General features: G+C 35.2%; 1 protein-coding gene across 3 annotated transcripts in view; it reads right to left on the bottom strand.

Annotated features, from left to right (window-relative positions):
• Window positions 1-15,721: 15,721 nt before the first annotated feature.
• Window positions 15,722-23,770, bottom strand: part of LOC137408377 (galactosylceramide sulfotransferase-like) — a 35,963-nt gene continuing 27,914 nt past the window's right edge. For all 3 annotated transcript variants that reach the window (XM_068094883.1, XM_068094881.1, XM_068094882.1), the window contains exons 6-8: window positions 23,582-23,754; window positions 21,289-21,544; window positions 15,722-16,206 (exon numbers count right to left, since the gene is read on the bottom strand). In XM_068094883.1, the coding sequence (XP_067950984.1) occupies window positions 16,000-16,206; window positions 21,289-21,544; window positions 23,582-23,754 (636 nt within the window). In that variant the 3' untranslated portion in view covers window positions 15,722-15,999. The remainder of the gene's footprint in view (window positions 16,207-21,288; window positions 21,545-23,581; window positions 23,755-23,770) is intronic.

The following is a 23,770-nucleotide window of genomic DNA, read 5'->3' on the forward strand; positions in this document are numbered from 1 at the left end:
CTTGTAAAATTATAGTATATTATAAAATTAATGAGCGCATTTAGTATCATTATCAGCTTTTTAAAACATGTTAGACTGGTGATATTAATATTATTGCTGCAATCAGCTCTACTGACATAAAAACATTACTTTACTGCCATTAGCTTTACTGCCAGTAAAACTCCATCAGAGCAGTTTGATGTACAATTTGTTCTAGAATAAATATAGCAGGTAGTCTTTATAATATTTTACTACAGACTAACATATTAATAACCTATATTTATTTATTTTTTAATGTGTGTGTCACTCCAGCTATGGCTATTAAAATCTTGGAATAAAGAATCACTATGGTAGCAAATTTGATCTCAGTCCCTCCGTTTCATCAGTCCAACACCTTACTAGTTTAACCACACACGCTTGATGACTTAATTAGGCAATATATGTCGCTATATGGGAGCTAATTGGCTGCCGCTTTTGGGCCCGACGCAAAATGATGGCATAGCGGTAGCTCTTATTAGTGAAGTAAATTTTACTAGACAAGGATAGACGACTCCTAACTTAAGAGCGAGTTCACGCAAACTTGACGATGAGTCAATAACCAGACTCGTGGTTGAGCCGATAAACAGATTCGAGGGCGAGCCAATAAACAGACTCGTGGGTGAGCCGATAAACAGACTCTATAGTGAGTCGATAAACAGACTCGAAGGTGAGCCTATAAACAGACTCAATGGTGAGCCGATAAACAGACTTGAGAGTGAGCCGATAAACAGACTCGAGAGTGAGCCGATAAACAGACTCTTGGGTGAGCCGATAAACAGACTCGATGGTGCCTTTTCCCAACTGTTACACCCTAGTAAGCCAATCGCAATCATTCTTGATGTTCGGTCAATAGCACTTATAGTGAATGCAGCTATGATATGCTGGCTAATATCACAATGCTAAAGTCAGAAACAGTGACAAGAATTTTATACACTATTTGCCTTGGAAAATCAAGCAGAGCTATTGTAAAGAACGCAGTATCTTTATTGGCGTTATCTCTTGCAGCACCAAGCAGTAACACAACAGTAATGACAAAGCTGAAAGGTTATATAGCAAATCAAAGGAAAAATCTTCAGTTGATTAGCTGCACAGTAATTAGGTCAACTGGGGCCACAATAGAACATTTCGAATACAAAAATTATAACATTTGTCACTAGCTAATCACGCAATATGAGTATTATTAATTTTTTAGGTATTGTATAGTAACATGCAAATCTTAGAACCACATGGTAATAAATGGATAACATAAAAAATTGCTAGTATAAAACATACATATACATTACATTGGACAGGTGTTAAGGGTGCGACTTATAAATGACTATTCAAATTTGACTGAATTGAGACGAACGTAATATAGATCCGTTGAGTCAGCAATTTGAAGCTGCCGAATTATAGGCTTAGATCATACCTCACCAACTCTCTTACGCATGCTGACAGTCTATAAACACTGATACACACTGATTGACAGATCATTCGCTTTTACAAGCATGAAGCACTCGTGTACCTTTTGCGACTTTTTTTGTAACAAGGAGCGTGACCTACAGAGGCATGCTTGTGTACACAGACATCGCTACTCCTCCTGTGATGAGGTGTTTACGACTCAGCATCTCCTGCAAGCGCACAATTCTGCTGAGCACCAGAGAACACAGTCTACTCAGACCGAACCTCAAAGACCAAGAGCGTGTTCCCCCCGTCGCCAACATCATCACCGAGGGCAACGCTACACAAGGCCACGACAAGACCGACGGCCGTACTGGAGACCAGCCTGTAACGCTTGCCCTACTCCACGCCATGAAGTAGAGCCCAAGATAGTTCGTCCGCCGGTAGACCCTATCGGGGACAACAGTGACCCTGTCGGGCTACTGGACTCACCAGTAAAAATCAACTTCTGAGTGCCAGTAGTCCCACCAACCACCTCGGCCCTTTTCAGGGCCACCATTTCTATTTCAAGGGTTTTGTTCTGTGACAACAATGGTGGAAACTCAGTTTCGTACTTATTGTCCACTTTTTTACTACATTAGTAAGCGTACACAAATTATTCATTGGCAATGTGCCAGGCTAATAGCAAGTGGCAGGCATCTCTCATTATCTCTTATTGTTTATAAGCTGACTTTAATACCCGGGCAACGCCGGGTAGCACAGGTAGTTAGGATATATTGAAAACTTGATTGTTGCATAACAGTTTGGTGTTTATCCATACATGTACAAATGTATTTTTTTTTCTATTCTCATTGGTCATTTCAACTGATTGCTTATTCCCATTGGTCATTTCAACTGATTGCTTATTCCCATTGGTCATTTCAACTGATTGCTACCAGTCTCTGTCATAACCCTTCATGATAGCTGAATGATATATAATTTATTCATATTTGATTCGTTGAAATAAGTGGTCCTCATTGGACAGATTACAATTTCTATTGTAATTCGTATACTATCTAAATTCAGCTTCATTTGAGTTTCGTTGAGAGGGCTCACATATTTGTCATTAATAAAAGGTGACTTAATCAAGGTGACTTGAATCAATGTTAAATTGTCAAAAATGGTAAAATGCAGTATGGATGTTAAAGCCTTATACTTGTATTGCAATAGTACTTGTTTCAAATGTGTGAACTTTTTTTGCAATCAAAAAATACTTGTCATATATTCCTATTTAGTTAATTAGTTTGGAATGTGGCCAATTGCTGTTTGTTTTTATTGCTGTTGACTCATCATTTGTCATACTTTTAAAACCTGCACGATTTGCTGCATACTTCCTCTTGTCACGTTGAGCTTGTATTGCTAACATTTCTTTATACACAACTAGCTGTGCCACCCGGCATTGCTCAGGTTCTTTATACACAACTAGCTGTGCCACCCGGGTGCCACCCTGTGCCACCCGGCGTTGCTCAGATAATAGAAAATTCTTTAATTCTTCAAAGCAATTACCAAAGAAAGCATAACTCCTCTTGAAAACATAACAATTCTGTATGACAAAAACTCAAACAGACTAACCTGCATGTATTATCTTTTGTTTATGTATAGTGAAACTGCTATTTATGAAAAACTCGTCATACGAAATTATCTAATTACAAAACTGTTTTCTGTAGAAATTTTGCTTTGACTTACAAATGAAGTATCTAGATAAGAAAGGCCTTTAGTATTCTGCCACATTAGTTTGTTTCGTATCTTGGCCCATTTGCTTTCTGTTGGTACGATGTATTACACTTCTTACTCCGTTTTATTTGCTAGCAAAAGTCAGTAAAGACAATTACTTGTTTTTATTCATTGTATAAGTTGGAGTTGTCATGTATTACATACAGTTTTTGCAATTTAAGCTCTATGTTTGCTGTATGATGTCATAGATTTTTAGTTCATTCCAATGTAAATAAATCTTTCTACAAAGGTTTTTAAAAACATTTGGTCTGAGCAAAACAAAACCAAGGCGACAGTACAACATATAACACCCACCGTTTCTGACTGTCGTCCTCCCACTTCCTGTGGTCTTTGCTTAGCTTCTTCTAGATGGCCAATATCAAAGGTAAACAAACAAGCAAACATACTGTTTGTATTTTTCTCTTATTACTGTATTTCTCTTTTTCATTTGTACCTTTTGTTTATTATTTAGTAATATGATTCTAGCATGTACATATCAGAAGTTGTCTGATCATACTTTTTTGTGTCATATAAGAAGTTATCTAAGCCTTTTTACTCTGTCTTGATAAACTGTTGTTTTTTGGGAAGTTGTCCCCCGTCTAGCGGAGCGAGCAAAACAACAGCTTGTCACAATACTCACTGCACCTGATGCATCAGTTGCACTGAAAGGGAGTTGTTCTCTTCCGTCTATGCAGCTTGGCTGCGATGTTATGCCAGTCGCTCCATTAGTAATAATAACGGTTCTAGCTCAAAAATTTAGTTAGAAAAAACTAAGATAGAAACGTTTAACCAGAGTCCAGTCTCTGCGGTAAACTTTAGCAGAACTCAGGAATAAAATAAATTAAAAATACAACCAATAAGAAATTCATAGTCTAAAAAAGAATTTTGATCGACTTTTAGAGTTGCTTGTATCATTCAAATTTTTTTTTGACATTATCTGCTTAAGTGAATTTTTTTGTATTGTAACAAACACACATTCTTTCCGATTTCCAATTACATGTTTATAGGTGACAGTCGTCCATCTGGTTACGGCGGCACAGGGGTCTATGTGCGCAGTGGCATGGCTGTTTTGGATTCTTCAACTGTGTCACTATACGGAGCAGAGTCTATCTCACTGAAGCTAGCCGGGGCTGATGGATGCCCGCTCTTGATCACATCTCTATATCGTGCTCCATATACTGACACCGATAGGTTCTTAATTGATTTAGACAGGTACAGTATATGGCATTTCCTAGTGTGAGAGGGTTGGACCGTGTGATGGTTGGTGATTTTAATATTAATACTATGTCTACTAACTCAGCTGATTATCTTGAATTATTTCACCAGTATAATTACCAAAATATTATAGATATCCTTCTTGAAAAATTTCTTATTTGGCTACTTGTATAGGTCATATATTAATTAATTTTCACCATTTAAATACTGTTTGTGGCACAGTGGCAAAAAACACATCTGACCGCCAACCTATATTTGCCTGTTTGGATAAAGTTTTGATGAATGAGTCTGAATAAGTTCTTAAACGGAGTTATAAAAACTTTAATCTTGACGAATTAAAAGATCTTTTGAATAGGGTTGACTGGGACCCTTTGGTTTACCAGATAGAAAGTGTAGATTTGGCTTATAACAACCTTCTGAACACAAGAAGTTTTTGATCAAAATGCCCCTATAAAGAAAACAATTTGGTGTAAGCCCAAAAGCTTTAAAAACTTGTGGATGACCAAAAAGCTTCTTTTGGAGATTTGCCAAAAAGACAGATTGTTTGGCAACTACAGAGCTTACCCCTTTAGTCCTAATTTAAAAAAGAACGACGTAAAGCAAGAAATAAAGTTTCATCTCTTATCAAAAAAGCTAAAGCTGATTATTATTATAATGAAATATCAAAAGTTAATGATCCAAGAAAGCTTTGGAAATTAATAAATAATGTGTGCGGACAAAACCAGGGTAAAGCTCAACAAATTACTAAGCTTTTAGGCTCCAACTCCAAGGAATTAACCGATGACAAACAAATAGCTACAAAATTTAACACTTATTTTACAGAAATAGGACCCAGGCTTGCGCAAGCTTTTTCTAATATAGATATAGAGCAGCAAGTTTCAGGAATAAATACATTCCCAGATTTTAATTTTGTAGAAGTTCACGAGTTTAGATTTGCAATAACTCTCTCAACAGTACTGTTGAGAGAGTTATTGCAAATCTAAATGAACACAAAGCAGAAGGCATAGATGGAATTCCTGCAAAGTTAGTAAAAGCTTGTTCACTTGAGTTATCAAAACCTTTGGCCTACATATTCAACATGAGCATACAGCAATGTGTTTTCCCACAAAAATGAGATGTGCTAAAGTTTTACCCATATTTAAAAACAAAGGCAATAAGCTATTATCTAATAACTATAGACCTATTTCTATTCTGCCGGTTTTCTCAAAAATCTTTGAGCATCTTATTAACCAACAAATCAATAACTACACTATTAAAGAAAACATTATTGCTGAATCTCAATTTGGATTTCAAAAAGGGAAAGGAACTCGTGAAACATTGATAGAATTTACTAACAATACACTTGCAGCTTTAAACAATTATAGTCTATCTGTTTTAGGTATTTTCATTGACTTCTCAAAGTCTTTTGATACCATAGATCACTCTATTTTGATAAATAAGCTTAAGCAAATAAAGTTTTCTCCTTCAAATTTAAAACTAATTTGAAACTATCTATCAAATCGTTTTCAGTGTTATAATATCTCAGAAATTATCCCAACTAAGTAATTACATATGGAGTACCCCAAGGATCCATCCTTGGACCAACACTATTTCTGTTATATATAAATGATATCGTAAAGAGTACTGATAAATTTAAAACTATTTTGTTTGCTGATGTTACCAACTTATTTTATACTGCTAAAAACTTGAGTAAGGATATATCTATAATTATTTAACAAAGAATTAAAAGGAATAAAAAATTGATGTAATCAAAACAAACTAACATTGAATGTTGACAAGACTAATTTCATAGTTATTCAAAATCACAGGTGTCCTTTAGCGGGGATATTGCCGAAGCCGAGACCGGGCCGTAGTCTACACACACAAAAAAACAACAAAGGTCCACGTAGTTCTGAGCAAAAACAAAAGTATCCATCCAAATATCTCACCAATCCGATGAGCAGCACACACAAAAACTAAACCAATCGACAGCGCCACCCATCATGTCAAAATATTCCAAGTTTTAAGTCATGTCTTGCACAACTCACCTTATGGTTTGTCAAAACTTGTCCCATAGTCCTTATTAATTTGAGACTGTCTAATATCCGTTTTAGAAATGGTCGCCGCTAGCCTAACCTAACGTTCTGATTCAACATCTTAGTAACTATCGGGGCATTGCTGAGTTCTCCCGATCTTTTTGAGTCCCTCTTAAGTTTTGTTTACAATAGCGTTAACCTGATGTTGATTGGTTCTTGCATGCTTAAGAAAGATTCAAAAAGATCAGGAGCACTCAGCAATGCCCCGATAGTTACTAAGATGTTGAATCAGAACGTTAGGCTAGGCTAGCGGCAACCATTTCTAAAACGGATATTAGACAGTCTCAAATTAATAAGGACTATGGGACAAGTTTTGACAAACCATAAGGTGAGTTGTGCAAGACATGACTTGAAACTTGGAATATTTTGACATGATGGGTGGCGCTGTCGATTGGTTTAGTTTTTGTGTGTGCTGCTCATCGGATTGGTGAGATATTTGGATGGATACTTTTGTTTTTGCTCAGAACTACGTGGACCTTTGTTGTTTTTTTGTGTGTGTAGACTACGGCCCGGTCTCGGCTTCGGCAATATCCCCGCTAAAGGACACCTATGTTCAAAATACACAAAATAAATTTCGATTAACAGAAAACATTTCCATGAATGGACAAAACATACTAATGATGGATAAAATCTTTAGGCATTACAATAGATAGTACACTAAACTGGTCAAGACACAGAACTATTGAGAAAACAACTGCGACAAAGCTTGGGACTTATTTACCAGGCCTCATCGATCTAACCTGAAATGCCTCTTTTGCTTTTATATAAAACTCTAATTAGCAGTAAAATAGTTTATTACTTGGAAGCATGGGAAATGCTCCAATGAGCTAGTTAAACAAAGTTTTAGTCATCCAGAAGCGAATGCTGAGAATAATATATCATAAAAACTCTTATTTTCCGTCAAATCCTTTGTTTAAAAGATCTCGTGTTTTGCCTATACAGCAACTTTACCAACTAAGAACATGTCTTTTAGCCTTCACACAATTTAAATCTCAAACTAACTTGTCAACACAATATAACACTCCGTCATTCCTTATTTTCATTACCTCTTCCACCCTCCTCCTCTACTGGAGGCCATAGATGGGTTGCCTATTGTGTGTCATCAGCATGGAATTCCTTGCTAATTTTGTCAAGGAAAATTGGTAGCCATGATAGTTTCAGGGCTGCTTTAAAACAGTAGTTGCTGGACTCTCTGGAATAGATTTGTTCTGATTTCTTTTGCTTAGACAACCATGTTTTTTTCTTTGACAATCAATCTCATCTGTTAACTTAGGCTCTGCGCCTCGAATTGCCAGGCTACTGGGCATATGGGCCCACATTGCACCTTAATTTTCTATAATCTTATTATGTCATGATTTAATGTGAAATAAAACAAACAAACAAAAAAAGAACAGATAAAACTGACTGATACAGAAATACATATAAAACTGACTGAGCTCACAAATAACAACATGTTTAGTTGCTGTTGTTGCCTAAGTTCTTAAGTTCTACTAAAGTTTACCCCAGAGACTGGTCTCTGGTTGAATGTTTTTATCTTATTTTTTTCTACATAAATTTTTGGGCTAAATCAGTTATGATTACCAATGGATCGACCGACATAACATCGCAGCCCAGCCGCATAGAGGGAAGAGAACAACTCCCTTTCAGTGCAGCTGATGCATCGGGTGCAGTGCGTATTGTGACAAGCTGTTGTTTTGCTCGCCGCGCTTGCCGGGGACAACTCCGCAAAAACAACAGTTTGTTAAGACAGGCTAAAGCCTTTCCCACCAATCAGTTTTTTAAAGAAAGCTTTCAATTATTGGATAAAGCTTTCATATGCCGTAAGAAATTAGGATTGAGGTGAAAGGAGCATAAGGAACAAGATAGCAGTGTCGACTAATTTAAAAAAATTAATGTATATTTTACTAGTTCATTGATACCATTAACTATAAGTATCATAATACATATCCATATGTAAGTAGTTTTATGTATTTCTGTGATTTGTATGTTTTTGTTATTTGTTGAAACAATTTTTGTCCTTTTTGCTGTATAATTTGTAATGTAACAAAACTCCATGTATTGATTGATCTGTTTTTAAATCTAGTTTATAGCTAGTCTCAGTAACTATGTACAGCAAATCTACTGTACCGATACAATGTATTTGTTACAGGTTTTAACCATTCGATGTATTTATAATTTTTCAAATGTTCTGTCAGAGTTTTTTGGTGTCGTGCAATGGATTTATATTGTAAAATTAGTTTCTACTGACAACATTTTCTACATGTACTTACAAAATGGCTTCTAGAACAAATTATTTTTGTATGTAAAGGTTACATTGATCTGAGACCGCAAGGCAAAGCCGAGTTGAAATTTTCTAAGATAATACTTTAGATCAGACTGCGCACAAATGTTGCGCTAATGCCAATGCCAGAAAAGAGTCAATTATCTCTATGATGCTGTATGATGCATGGGCGCATGCATCATATAGCATCGGACAACCATGTATAGTATAGTGATCAATATGTTCATGGTGCCTTGTGCACAAATACAGGGAGAATGAAAAGTGTGCAAGCATAAAGGAGGTAACTCCATACTGGAGTTTTAAAAATATATAGCTGAGGAAGTGTGTTTACCTTGCATGCTGATCAACTCAGACACAATGATGTCTATGCCAATAGGCAATTAAGTATTGTTTATTACAGCAATAATGTGTTAGCTTTTACAATGACAGGTTCAATGCAACATTTGCATGAGTAAATAGCACAATGGTTTTTTCTGAAAATCTTTGTTCATGCCCAGAATAGGCATTTGCACTGATTGTTTTAATATATTACTAAAGATTAACGAGAGATAGGTTTTCTCAAGTACAGTAGTTTATCTACATACTGAATTAGGTCATTCGGGAAATTGCTTGCAAAGACTTTTCTACTTTTCGGAAGCCAGTTCGAAAATAGAAAATTTTATAAGTAGAAACTGATTTAACGATATAAATGCGATAATTTGTTCCAAGCCTCGACAAAACTCGGACATAACATTTTTATAAATTATACATACATGTAAAGATTGAAACCTGCCTCACATCCATGATAAAATTAAATGACCAAATAATAGATAAAAAAGTACACAAACAAAAAAAGAATAGAGAAATAACAAATAAAAACTATGAACAATGAACAATGAACAGTGAACTAACACAACTAAAGAGTCAAAATACACTATGAACTAACACAACTAAAGAGTCAAAATACACTATGAACTAACACAACTAAAGAGTCAAAATACACTATGAACTAACACAACTACAGAGTCAAAATACACTATGAACTAACACAACTAAAGAGTCAAAATACACTATGAACTAACACAACTAAAGAGTCAAAATACACTATGAACTAACACAACTACAGAGTCAAAATACACTATGAACTAACACAACTAAAGAGTCAAAATACACTATGAACTAACACAACTAAAGAGTCAAAATACACTATGAACTAACACAACTAAAGAGCCAAAATACACTATGAACTAACACAACTAAAGAGTCAAAATACACTATGAACTAACACAACTACAGAGTCAAAATACACTATGAACTAACACAACTAAAGAGTGAAAATACTCTATGAACTAACACAACTAAAGAGTGAAAATACATTATGAACTAACACAACTAAAGAGTAAAAATACACTATGAACTAACACAACTAAAGAGTCAAAATACACTATGAACTAACACAACTAAAGAGTCGAAATACAAAGGATCTGTCTGCCTTTTGGATATAAAAGCATCATTTGTAAGCTGAAGCCACATGTTTATCAAAATAAATTCTGTGACTCGACATTGTCGAATGTAGGTTCACGTGTAAGTAGAGACTCTGTTGGTATATATAGATACATATAAAAATTGTTTCCTCACCCATGTTAACCCAAGTGGGTGGTAATGCCTACACAAACTAGCTCTTTTATCCAGAGACCTTCCAATAACAATAACAGGCTGTCTTGCAACTGACCTGTGTTCATTGTTGCTGGCATTTGTCCAAGCCACATTCGATGGGCAGGTGTTATTGCATAGATGACTACTGGTATTACAGTTGATCGTAGACACGGTGTATGCAAGTGTTATACAAGTGTCTGGGTACACACTTTGCAATGTGTGCACCCAAACGCACATCCCAAAGTCCATCGCCTGTCCAGTCATAGTAATAAAGTTTTGGGAATGAAAAATGCACTTCATACTGGATTTGAACTCACAAAGACTCCAACCACAAATTGCCAAGTCCGTGCAACTAACCACAAGGCTAAGCTGTTCTTATCATACTTAATCATATTATCTACGATATATTTAACCCTAAATGAAGATGAGCTTTTTATTATTAATTAATATTACCTTTTGCTTTTGTTTTGCTTTTTACAAAATTTAAAAAGCCATTTCACAATTCATTACCATCTTTTTAGTTTTCAAATGTGGTATGATATGGCATTATTTTTTATATAAGATAACTAAATACAAATTAATCGTTTACCATACTATGACGATAACACAAAAAACAGGATATTACGGTGGAACAACATACCAACTTATCATACCATCTCATCACACCATCTCATCGCACAATCTCATCACACCATCTCATCCCACCATCTCATCACACCATCTCATCGCACAATCTCATCACTCTAACTCATCACACCATCTCATCACACCATCTCATCATATCAGCTCATCATACCATCTCATCACACCATCTCATCACACCAACTCATCACACAATACCATCACACCATACCATCACACCATACCATCACACCATACCATCATACCATCTCATCACACCATTCCATCATACCGTCACACCACACCATCAAACCATCTCATGACACAAACTCATCCCACCATCTCGTCAAACCGTTTCATCACAACATTCCGTCACACCATCTCATCACACCATCACACGCTGCCCTGAAGCTGTAGACCTCTTAAGCATCAACAACCCTCAAAGTATGCATAAATGCGATCAATTATAAGCATCAAAATCTACATAAATATATTGTTTATAGTTCATGGTATGCAAAACCTTTTCTTTATTCAATGATTGACATAAAACTCATGACACTAAAGATATATCTGTAAGGGAAATTGACAGAACAAGAGCTATTACTTCTTTTTTACAATTATTATTTAGATGAGCCTGTCCCATATTGCTCCTCATAGACTTATTAACTGTGCTATTAGCATATTAATTATTTATAGTTATAAGGTCTATGGTGCACCTTATCGATGTTTTGATTTGCTTCAATGCAGAAAAGGATCTCTCGCTCATTGCATTAATGGCAGGCAATACCAATACTAGATTAGTGAGCCTGAAAATTAGTGAAAATGCAAGTTTGTGGGTTTTTTTCACATCCCCACTATAAGCAATAATGTTCAGTTTCTAAGTCTTAACAAAGTCTCACAAGATTACTCATTTGACGAGATCACCGCGGAGACAATGTAAAATGCTAGTTGCTCGCACTTAATTTAGTTGTTAGAATTTCCAACTTGGAAATACCAAATGAATGAGCTTACCTTAACTTTAGGTTGAGGTGGAGAACTTAAAATGAGCTTCGCACCTAACTGCCAAAAATCACTAAAAAGTTGGGGCGGCTCAGCCGCCCAGTGAGCCACCCAGTCGCCCCAGGGAACACGGGCCTGTTAAATACAAATCAATTTTCAGAATCCATTCCGAATACATTCATAGCACCATTTTATATTAGAATACCATTTTATATTAGTATACTATTTTTATATTACAGTACCATTTTTATATCAGAATACCATTTTTATATCAGATTACCGTTTTTATATCAGAATACCATTTTATATCAGAATATCATATTTATATTAGAGTAGCATTTGACATCAGCAACTACAAGTCTGTCTCTAACAGCTTTTTAAGAGTATGTATAACTTATCATTGGCGATTATTGTTAATTATCAACTAAATTATGTTATTATCAAAAGAAAAAGAAATGACAGGACGGAAATTAGAAACCATTGAATGAGTTGAACCGATGTGTTTTAGCATTTTGTAATCTAATATTAGACGTGATAAGATAATAAACCAAAGGTTGAAGTAACAGAAAGTTCATAAACCAAAATATACAAGAGGATGTAGAATGTTGATGTCACAGATTAGAAAACGATGTTTGTCATATGTGGGGAAGGACAAATATAAATATTTTGACCATAGTTCACACAGGATTTTCAAACCTGTAAGACAAATGCGAAAATATGCAGGTTTGTTATAAGGCAATATGTTCGAGGATTCTGTGATGTGACGGGTAGCAGCGTCGTAAGCTGGGATACATGGTAGTACGCAAGTCTTAATATAGATTTCTGTGAAAGTAAGACAGGGAGTAGTGAGACGTTTGTGCATGCGTGTTTTGTTTCATCAATTAGTAGAAATATAACATTAAGCAAAATGAAGATATAGTTATAATATTAAGTTGAAGAAAATAAATTAAAGACTAGTTCCTACTTGTTAAGACGTTATGAAGCCCACGTGCGCAGTAGCACTGCAGCTGGTCAAGGCGCTGGGCCCGTAGGAGTTGGCACATTCAAGCAGCAGATCTGAACTAATCTAGGCTTAACAAATGGCTTTTAACATTAACTCTAAAACTACTAAGTGCAGACGTTTTGCGTAAGTCTATTGGAAGACTGTTCCATTGTGTTGGTACTCTGTATTCGAGTGTTTTTGTCCTGAAGCATTATAAAATAATGGTAAAGGTAGAGGTTGGTTTTTAAAATTCTGATGTTATATTGTGAATCCTTTTTTGTTTTGTCATCACTTGAATAAAATTTTGGATGAGCTATCAAGAGAACTTTATGCTGATAAAGTTTATTGACAGGCACCACAAACAGCTGAACAAACAGGGACCGAGATGAAGCCAGTGGTGGTTTATTAAAGATTATGCGCAATAGACATTTTTGTGATATTAATTTTTTTTAAATAGGATAATGAATCATTTCATGAATGACTCCAGACAGTTACCAAGTTTAGAGTTAATAAACGCGTTGTTTATTAGTTTCATAATACTTCTGGGTAAAAATTTAGAACATCTACTAATCAGACCCGACATAGATACTATCTGCTTATTAAGCTTATTGACGTAGTTTCTGTAGTGAGACGAAAAAGTATACATCAATGCTAGTGGTCAGATGGCAATGCACAAATTGAAAGCAAGACAACAGTACTACCTTTCGGCTTATGAATTACTTCTGTTCGTATTGAAATATTTTTAGTATAAGTTTTTTTCTTCATGAACTCGAGCTCTCAAATTTGTGGTGACATTTAAAATACAGTACAACAATCAATACCTCACCTCAATGAGCTTTTGCACCGAATTCATTAACATTCCAAAATCTGTCTCTTAAATACCTTTTTATACTCTGAAAACAAGACTGAATTGAATTTGTAGTGAAAACCTTTTGTTTGAGCCTGTTTATTTTGAATACTATTGTCTAATTTCACTTGGGAGGATGGACATTTAAATTTTTAAAAATCATTTTTAAAAAAAAACTTATAAAAGTGCCATTTATGTTTTCTTTATAGTACCAAACGTGTACAAGACTAGTCACATGCAAAAAAAAATACATAGACTAACATTTTGATACGTCGAGCAAAATTCATTCGCAAAAGTCTTTGACTTTTCATTCACAATGCCAAATAAACAGCAAACCATAAGTAGGGGAGGCGGAGCATACCTCATGCGCATTGGGACATGTCTCAAGGCATCTCATGTGTCCCAAAGCAATCCATGAACTATCTTGCTGTTTGCTTAGTTTACTATTACCGGAGTACAAGGAAAGTTAAATACTGCGCTATGCGCTTCATCAAGGCCATGCCGGCCTTAGCAATAAGTAACAGGGATCAGTAATAGCTACTTGCTTTAAAAGTGCATAAAATATATTATACATTTTTATTACAAAGAGTCATGGTGCCTAATTGAAAACCAACCACACACATTAGTTGTACAAATGAGCATATTACAGCTTTACAACTGGTGTTAAATGGAAAATCTACTTTGCAAGGAGCAGCTACTAACTTTAACTTCAAGTAACTTGAACTTTAACTTGGCAAAATAACGTGAAGAGACATTTCCACGCTATTTTGCCAAAGAAACGAATGCAATTGAATCGGGCCAATCTCCAGGCAGTTTGACCTATCGGCTATGGTTTAAAAATAGCAGTGTTCGATGGTGACCAGGAGAAAGCTATAACCTTTTGACTGCATCTACGCTGCATGATGGACTCACAAAAAAGGTGCTGAGAGAACTTGCTTTTGAATATGCGAAGATCAACTATTGCTCTTATTTAACTAGCTGGGATACCAACAAACAAGAAGGTCTGTGGTAGTTTACTTGTATATGTTATATATGTTCTACTTATAAATATTCAGAACGTTTCCTACAAGTTTGCAACTACTATCTAATATACAGTAAAACCTCTAATTGATTTCTACCTCTATTTGACTGCCACCTCTATTTGACCACCACTATGAGAGAAAGGTTGGAAAATGGAGCGCTACCCTCTAATGGAGCGTCACCTCCATTTGATTACCACTTTGACTATCTTTGATGTTTATGAGTCCATAATATCAAGTGATCTGTAGAAAAGTGCCTACAAAATTGTATTAATAACAAATTGTTTACATTAACAACAATAAATCCCTTGTTGACCTATTCCAAAGCTTTTTGCTTTTTTTTTCATTAAAACTTTGCAAGCAACACCATAGATATAATCAATAAATTTCTCAGGCTAATAGTAGTTCCTTGTTTAACTCGATCTTTCTACTTCGAAGTACTTAAATAAAAATGGGTTAAATTTACGTTGGTAGATGAACTTTAAAAGCAGCACCATAAAAATAATTACTAACTCTCTCAGGCTAATAGTAGTTCCTTGTTTACTGAGACCAACAACCTTGGCTGCACAGTCACTGTCCATGATATTAGTCCACTGCTAGGGTGAATCCTATCCAAAAGCTGTCACTCCTGCTAATGTAACTGCAGGTTCTAAAGAAACAGAATTTTTGCCATATAACCCGTATAGCCATAAAATATCCAAAATATATTTGTGTTTGTTGTTTAGTGGTACTCCAGTTGTTTAATACATAGTCCCAATGCAACCCGCTACTGTCCCAATGCACCCCGGTATCGGATGCATTGGGAAGCCATTAAACATTAGAAAGCTATAAGAAAACTGATGACAAATTCTTAAATACTCATTCAATGGTATATGATTATAACAAAAGATGCTCAAAATAATACTTCATAATGGCCTTGAGTTACAGCAGAACTGCTATGAAATATCCCATTTGAATCAAAAATGTTTGAATTTTGTCCTAATGCGTCTGTTACAATGATGCAACCTCTGTTACAAGGGTGCAACCTCTGTTACAAGGATGCAACCTCTGTTACAAGAGTGCAGCCGCTGTTACAAGGGTGCAACCTCTGTTACAAATTGTATTCGTTTAAAGATGATTAGACTTTCTTTCATTGTTTTTATACACATGCCTGCAAAAACACAAAATCTCATTTTTTAAAGACAATTTGTATTATATTTGATTATCAAAGCTCTCGATTTACTTCCAGAAGGAGAAAAGTCAAAATTAGGACAGTTCTCATGAGTAACAGAAAATTCTTCATGCCATTGGCTAGCAGGAACTGTTAGCGATTGAAGTTGTTGATTAATCTTTGTTTGGCAGTATTCTGTGACTTTCTTGTTTAGTTGGCGAAAGTGTGAGACCTGAAAAAAAAGTTCGCACATGTTCAACAAAAAATTAACAGAAAATATATGCTGGAGAGAAGAATTCACCAAGTTGAACTGTTTACATTTCAGAACTGTTTCACCCTTCGACTATAACTAAATTTGTTAAAGATTTTATGGACAGCTCTATTCATATGTAATACTATCATTCGTCAATGGATAAAAAAAGAACGGCAGCTCGAAAGGGCACTAAAAGGAAATGGAGGATGAACACAAAGTAATAGTAAGAGAAAGTGAACAAAAACTAGCTGGTCAATGCACCAATCGCACCTTAGCCTAATAAAAACTTGGTGAATATGGAATACAGTATACGCACCTATAATAAACTTCTTATAACTTAAATTCCACTTTAATGTAAATAATTTGTGTAAACTTTTTACTATATTTAAAGTACGAAATTCTATATAATATAAAGCTCAAAGTCGATGCAAGTTCTCAAATTTGATTTGAATAATGAGAGTTTCATAGCAGCCATTTTTACTGTAAACCAAGTGTAAGTGGTAAGAAGTGTAAGTGGTAAGAAGTGTAAGTGGTAAGAAAAAAGATAAACGTTGTCGATACGAACTGATAAACCATTGTTACTGCACAGTCAACGAATTAAAAATTAAGTTTAGCTTTTTTTCTTGATCAAAGGGATCTAAGGGTGAGTTTGAAAAAATCTTGGAACGAAATTGATTATTTACATGTATAAATATAACATAAAATAAAATCTCTATTATTTGTACATTCTTGGAATGTAATACATACGCTGTGTGAGTGTCTAATGTAACTACTCGAAATTTTCATTTTTCGCTTTAGATCCTTGACTAACTGGTTGTGATTTTCTCTTTTTTGAAACTAGTTTTCAGTATCTAAACATTTGAGTATAGGACTACTATATAGTTATATTAGCTCTTACTCAACTTGCCAGCTAATCTCAATTATTAAACACCATCTCAATGCCAGGCAGCAAAAAACACGTTATTTTCTATTAGGTAAAATGGGCAACTGTTAGTAGCACATGGAGAGCGGTTGGTGACCAGGGATTTTGACAATTGATTAATCAGTTTCAAGCAGCTTCTAGTTTCTGATTGGTCAATTTTGTGCTGAGCTCTGTGATTAGCTAAAAATCTCAAATTCTGCCTCTCTGCAGAGCATTTTTGATATTTTTTTGTATTTGGTCAAGTTATAAAACAAAAGTTATTTTATGATAATCCCATTTATTTATTCATAAAACCGAAACTACTTCTGTTTTGGGTCTATGCTGATTTCTGATTGGATGTTTTGCTGATATTCCTAATTTGTCTATCGTTAGCAAAACAACTCCAAATATTTGAAAAATTTGCATGCGGTATCACTTCTCCAGTCAATGAAATAAAAACATACAAACATGTAGAATACACTTGTGTTACGTAGCTGTACTACGCTGCGTTGACCCAGGTTATAAAAAAGTTTTTGGAAAGAAAATTAATTTGTATTTACTGTAAGAAAGCAACATTTTTCATTCTAACTTTCAAACTACATATCATGAGAAAAGTGTTTTGTGTAATTGAAATAAATTAAGAAAGAAGATAGAAACAACTGTAAAGGTTTTCAAACTTTGTCAAACAACTGTAGCTTTCAAACGTCCTATCACGAGAAAAATGTTTTGTGCAGGTCAAATAAAAAATAAGGCAACTATAAAAGGGTTTAAATGTAAATGTGAAATAACTAGTAAGTAATGCGTTAATGGAGAGGAATGTGTATGGTTTCTTGGTCGCTTGTTCGTAGGTCTCGGTAATCTGCTTGATCAGGTTGGCTGCAGTCATGGTGTCTCCAGGATTATTCTCAATAAAGAAATAGTGCGTATTGAGCGAGATAATTTTCATCAACTTTGAGAATATGTTTTGTACCACCAGAAAAACTGTGAGATTCAGGTGAAGACTGTACTTAGTAAAAAATGTGTCGGCTTTTCCTCCCTCAAAGCTTCCTTCATGAAATGTTTTAGTATAATCCATGTGTTACCCGCACCACTTTTCAAACCGAAATCATCTTTGTCTGTGTCGATGACTCCATCGTGAAAGTAAACTTTGTTGGCAAATCTGTCAGATGTCATAGTAGTGCGCGATGTGGATAGCTGATGGATTCGCTACACTCTCAGAATGAGATATCCAACCAAAAGGCAGTCTCGTATTGCCTGCACCCGTCGACGCTCCGATCATTATGGCCACCAGTGACTGTATTAAAAAATCGATGACCGCTCGAAGGTGTAGCTGTTCATACATGGTTATGTATCAACCCCTTAAATTCCATTCGCAGCGCACCTGGTGATGTAGCCACTTATATTGTAGGTGAATGAGGAGGAGTAAAAGGAGGAGGCAAAGGCCAGTCTTCAAAATAATGACAGCTGTTTCAGTGTCCCTTTCAATACCGTAACTGTGAGGGTATATACCGAAGCAAAGAAGATTACTAAAAAGCTTCTAGTGATCACATTCGTGACAGCTCTCTTTATCCGTTCTCGTCGAGTTTCATGGTCGAAATTTGCCCATGTTGTTCTTTTATTGATGTTAAAAAGGAAAGGTGAAAGGAGGAGAGCAGAGAAGATCAAAGATGCCGTGAAGATGTGGTTTTATTATTTTAGATTTCAGGTTGCTATATTGGTAGAAGTTACAGTGGTGTTGTTACATTAGTGGATATTTCAGTCAAATAGTGGGAGGTTTGATTGCGAGTGAAAATTGTTAGTACAAAAACAATTGCACGAACTATAGTAATGAGGATTCATGAGCAACAGACAACCCCAAAACTGTTAAGAATGTTAATAAAAATATTTACAATGTGTTTTTAAGTTTTTGTCTAGTGAAACACACTATTAGAATCACACTACTTGTCATCGGTCTTAGCGTTGATTATGTCAATTACCCCCCTATACTAGTACTACTACTAGTACTCCCTATTCTAGTACTACTACTAGTACCCCTTATACTAATACTACTACTAGTACCCCCTATACTAATACTACTACTAGTACCCCCTATACTAGTACTACTACTAGTACTCCCTATTCTAGTACTACTACTAGTACCCCTTATACTAGTACTACTACTACTAGTACTCCCTATTCTAGTACTACTGCTAGTACCCCTTATACTAATACTACTACTAGTACCCCCTATACTAGTACTACTACTAGTACCCCCTATACTAGTACTACTACTTGTACCCCCTATACTAGTACTACTACTTGTACCCCCTATTCTAGTACTACTACTTGTACCCCCTATACTAGTACTACTACTAGTACCCCCTATACTAGTACTACTACTAGTACCCCCTATACTAGTAGTGCAGTAGCGTTATTAAGCTGTTAACAAAAGTTGAACAGCAAAATTCAAGAGAAGCAGAGTTCATAATAGCGATTTTACAGTCAATTCACACGGCGTACATGAGACATTTAGCTTGATACCAATACGTTTCATACTCAAACTGGTGACCTGTTAATATATGCAGTAATGTATATCCTTCCCAATGATGAAGAGTATTTTTCATTTTTTTATTGTTACTTCCCATTTTATTAGTGTGTAGTATTACTATTTGCAAATATAAATATATTCTACATGTTCACTCCTTTATTTGAACGACTAGAAAAGTGATATCACACACAATGTTTTTACATATTGTAGGTTGTTCGCTTCACGACGAAATATGGATTAGGAATACTGCCAAAACACCCAATCAGAATAGACCAAAAACAAAAGTAGCTTTGCTTTTATGAATGAACCAATCAGATTAAAGCAAAACTAGTTAAATTTTAGAAGTTTACTAATCAGAAAAAATGTCCAAACTGCTGAACAAAAAACAGCAAAATTTGAAATTTTTAATAAACCACAAAGCTCAATACAAAATTGACCAATCAAAAGCAGTTCGACACTAATTAGTCCATCCTGAAAATACTGATTTTTGATTAGTGAACCTTTTTTGGTAACCAACTGTTTTAAGCTGCTTTATTACTGGATACTATTACTGCTGCTTATAGTGAATTCAAACTATGTATCTCCTGGTTTGCTTGGTATAATTTATATGAGCATGACATGACGCGTTAGATTTCGAACTGATCATTAGATGTGAATGAGTCTCTAAGCTTTTTTTTGTTGCTCATGTACATATGTTTAAGCATACAGGCAAGTTTTGATTTGTTTTGTGAACAATTTACGTCATACTTAAGAATTAGAAAACCTTGATTCACTTTCGGTAGCAGAAAATTCAAAACTAAAGCAATGTCCATTAGTCACATTAAAACCTATGAGTCACTCATTATCAGGAAATTTTAGTGATTCATTTCTCAGAGCTTCGGTCTTATGGTAAAATATCGTAAATTCCTTGCTTGTTTGCCTAAAAGTGAAACCTGCAAAAAGGCAATAGGGCCTGTAAATTGAGGATTTATCAAGAAACATGATTGGAGATATCCTTATCAAATTAACACTGTGCTGCCTTTCTTGACAGCGATCTACTAAAAACAATGATGTTTAAGCTGTGAAAACAATTCTAATTAGACCTATTGTCAACTTTCTACAATAACTTCAAAAAAATCAATAGTACCACATTTTCACACCATCTCCGCATACCAACTCATCATACCATGTCATCATACCATCTCATAACACCAACTCATCACACCATATCATCCCATCATTTCACTACACCGTCTAATCACACAGTCTCATAACACCATCTCATAACACCATTTCCTCATATCATCTCATCACACCATCTCATCATACCATCTCATAACATCAACTCATCACACCATATCATCCCATCATTTCACCACACCGTCTCATCACACCGTCTCATAACACCATCTCATAACACCATTTTCTCATATCATCTCATCACACCATCTCATCATACCATCTCATCCCACCATCTCATCATACCATTTCATCACACGACTTCGTCACACCATCTCATCACACCATCTCATCATATCATCTCATCACACCATCTCATCGTATCATCTCATCACATCATCTTATCACACCATTTCATCACACTATCTGAGCAAACTATCACAGGTGACTCTAAAACACAAATTATACAAATTACCTCTTCCCAAAAACTAGCTTCAGCCAGTTCATGCTGCTGCCACCATGTTCTGTTCATAGCATCATAAAGGAGCTTATCTCCAAGGTTAACTTCCTTAGAAAGTAGTTTAGTGATAGCTTTATTTGACAATTCACTTGGTTTTCCTGTTGCTACTCTGTTGGATGTGTAAAAAATGTCAAGATAACTCCAGTTAAACCTTTTCCGCAAGATCAGCAAAGAGGCATCAAACTGGTCACTTAGTAGCATAACATCCATCCTAAAAAAGTACACACTATATGACCATATCTACACATCAAGTAGGCCCACAATATAATTCTTATTTATTTTCCTAGCTATACATATATGTATGTGGGTTGAACACCAACAGATTCTACAGACCTCGTTTCATCAGACAGATATCTTAAAACCTCTTTTTGAATGCCACCTCGAATAGAGCACCACTATAGGAGAAAGAGTTTCACCGCCTTCCTTTAATTGAACATCATTTCTATTTAACCGCTACTAGGACATTCTTGATCTTTACGATTCCACAGTAGAAAGTGATCAGTAGAAAAGTGTCCACAAAATGTTACTAATAATGACTAATAATGTTATATGGTTATAACAATACTTTCGATAATCATACTAATAATGTTACATTGATAACAATTAATTCTTTTGCTGTTGCTGTAACAGTTGCCATGGTTTCACCGATAGTGTACCCGAGAATATTGATTGTCACTATCATCAGAACTACAATCCGATTCGAAGTCATTAAGGGCTAAATCCGATTTATTTTCTTCAGATTTGTCCATAATGTCGTTTACAACTTGACCTGAAGATTTTAAAGCGTTTCGATGAATGATGGGAATACTTTTCAGGAACGCCGTTAGAAGTAATAGCAGCCATTATTACTGCATATCAAAGTCTGTTTTTTACACCAAAGATTTCTGGTTTTTTCTCTAAAACTTAAAAACTGACACCGTCGAAATAATTAATAACTGTATCCAGCTAATGTGTTTTAATCAAAATAGTCCCTTATTTATCTCATTTATCGTCAACGTAAGTGAAACACTGTTTAACAAAAATTCTGCAGCTGACGACATTAGCTTCGCTCCGCCCAAAAGAAAGCGCAAAATATGCGCAATATTAGCGCTTCACTTGTAAAAGGGTTCAAGTTATCTTCTCAAATTTTGAACATGCTAGTCAAAAAATACAGCCTCACCCTCTATTTGAATGTAACCTCTAATAAAATGCCATAATAGGAGAAACTTTGTAAAATGCAGCGCATGACATTCAAATGGAGGTTTTACGGTATATATTTAACTCCTCATGTGTTAGAGCTAATGAGGGCAATATCCTTGCATCTTGTTGTTAACAGTCCAAACTTACTACTGAATGTCATTAGCAAAAGAAAAACTGTAGTTTTACTTTATTTATGCATTGCCATCTGATCAATGGCGTTAATACATATTTCCCTGTGTCACTAAACTGACAGTGAAAAAGGATATTCCTCGTACAGAAATCTATGGCAAAACTGGCATACTACCAATCGCGTCTTCCAGCGTACCACAATTCCGTCATTCATCTTGCAAAATCTTTGAAATTATTGCCACATTTCAAACTTGCTCATTGCAGAATTTATGTTACAGGTTTCAAAATACTGCGCAAACTATGCCTAGAATATTTGCATTTATCATTTCACTCATATGACAAATATCGTTTTCCATTCTCTGACACCAGCATACTACACCCATCTTTGTATGTTTTAGTTTATGAACTTTCTGATACTACAACCTACGAATCAGTATCTTGACTCTTCTGCAATACTATTAAAATACCAACTTTTTAAAACACATTTGTTCAACTCACTCAATAATTCCTGATTTCAGCTTTCTCATTTTCGTTTTGGCATGTAACGAAAAATATAATTTAGGTGATGACTACTAGTGAAACCTTGACAAATTGAGTGAAATTGTCAGGTAGAATTAATCATAAAGCTTTGTATCATAAAAAATAACATAAAATGATAGTAGATGATGCTTATAACAAACAACTTTGTAAAAAAACTTGAAAATTAATCTAATACTATTAAACTGTAATATCCCTTATAAAGCTTTTTTTACAAGAAATCACTAAGTTGTAAAATGAAGTTTTGTTTTGGTGAAACTTCCTTCATCATATTGGATTGTAATATTTCCTTTCCATGTTCATCTATCATATTATGTCTGATCTACATAATGAGATATTGCTGTCAATATTTCTACAACTATAAAGCTATTCCGTTTTATATATATTCGCTGCCTAGGTTTACCTTGGAATAAGTGAAGCAATGAAGTTCTCTATAGCTGTGAGGTTATATCTGTCAGCATAGTTGAAACCGTACCACTGCAGTTGGTTTAGATGTAACCAACTTCTTGGAACTCCTTGACCAGTTGGACGAGTTTGGTAGAGTATGTCATCATTGAAAATCACATCTTCCGGTGACTGAAATTTGCAAGTC

This window comes from Watersipora subatra, chromosome 11 (assembly GCF_963576615.1).
Source record: "Watersipora subatra chromosome 11, tzWatSuba1.1, whole genome shotgun sequence".
Classification (NCBI taxonomy): domain Eukaryota; kingdom Metazoa; phylum Bryozoa; class Gymnolaemata; order Cheilostomatida; family Watersiporidae; genus Watersipora; species Watersipora subatra.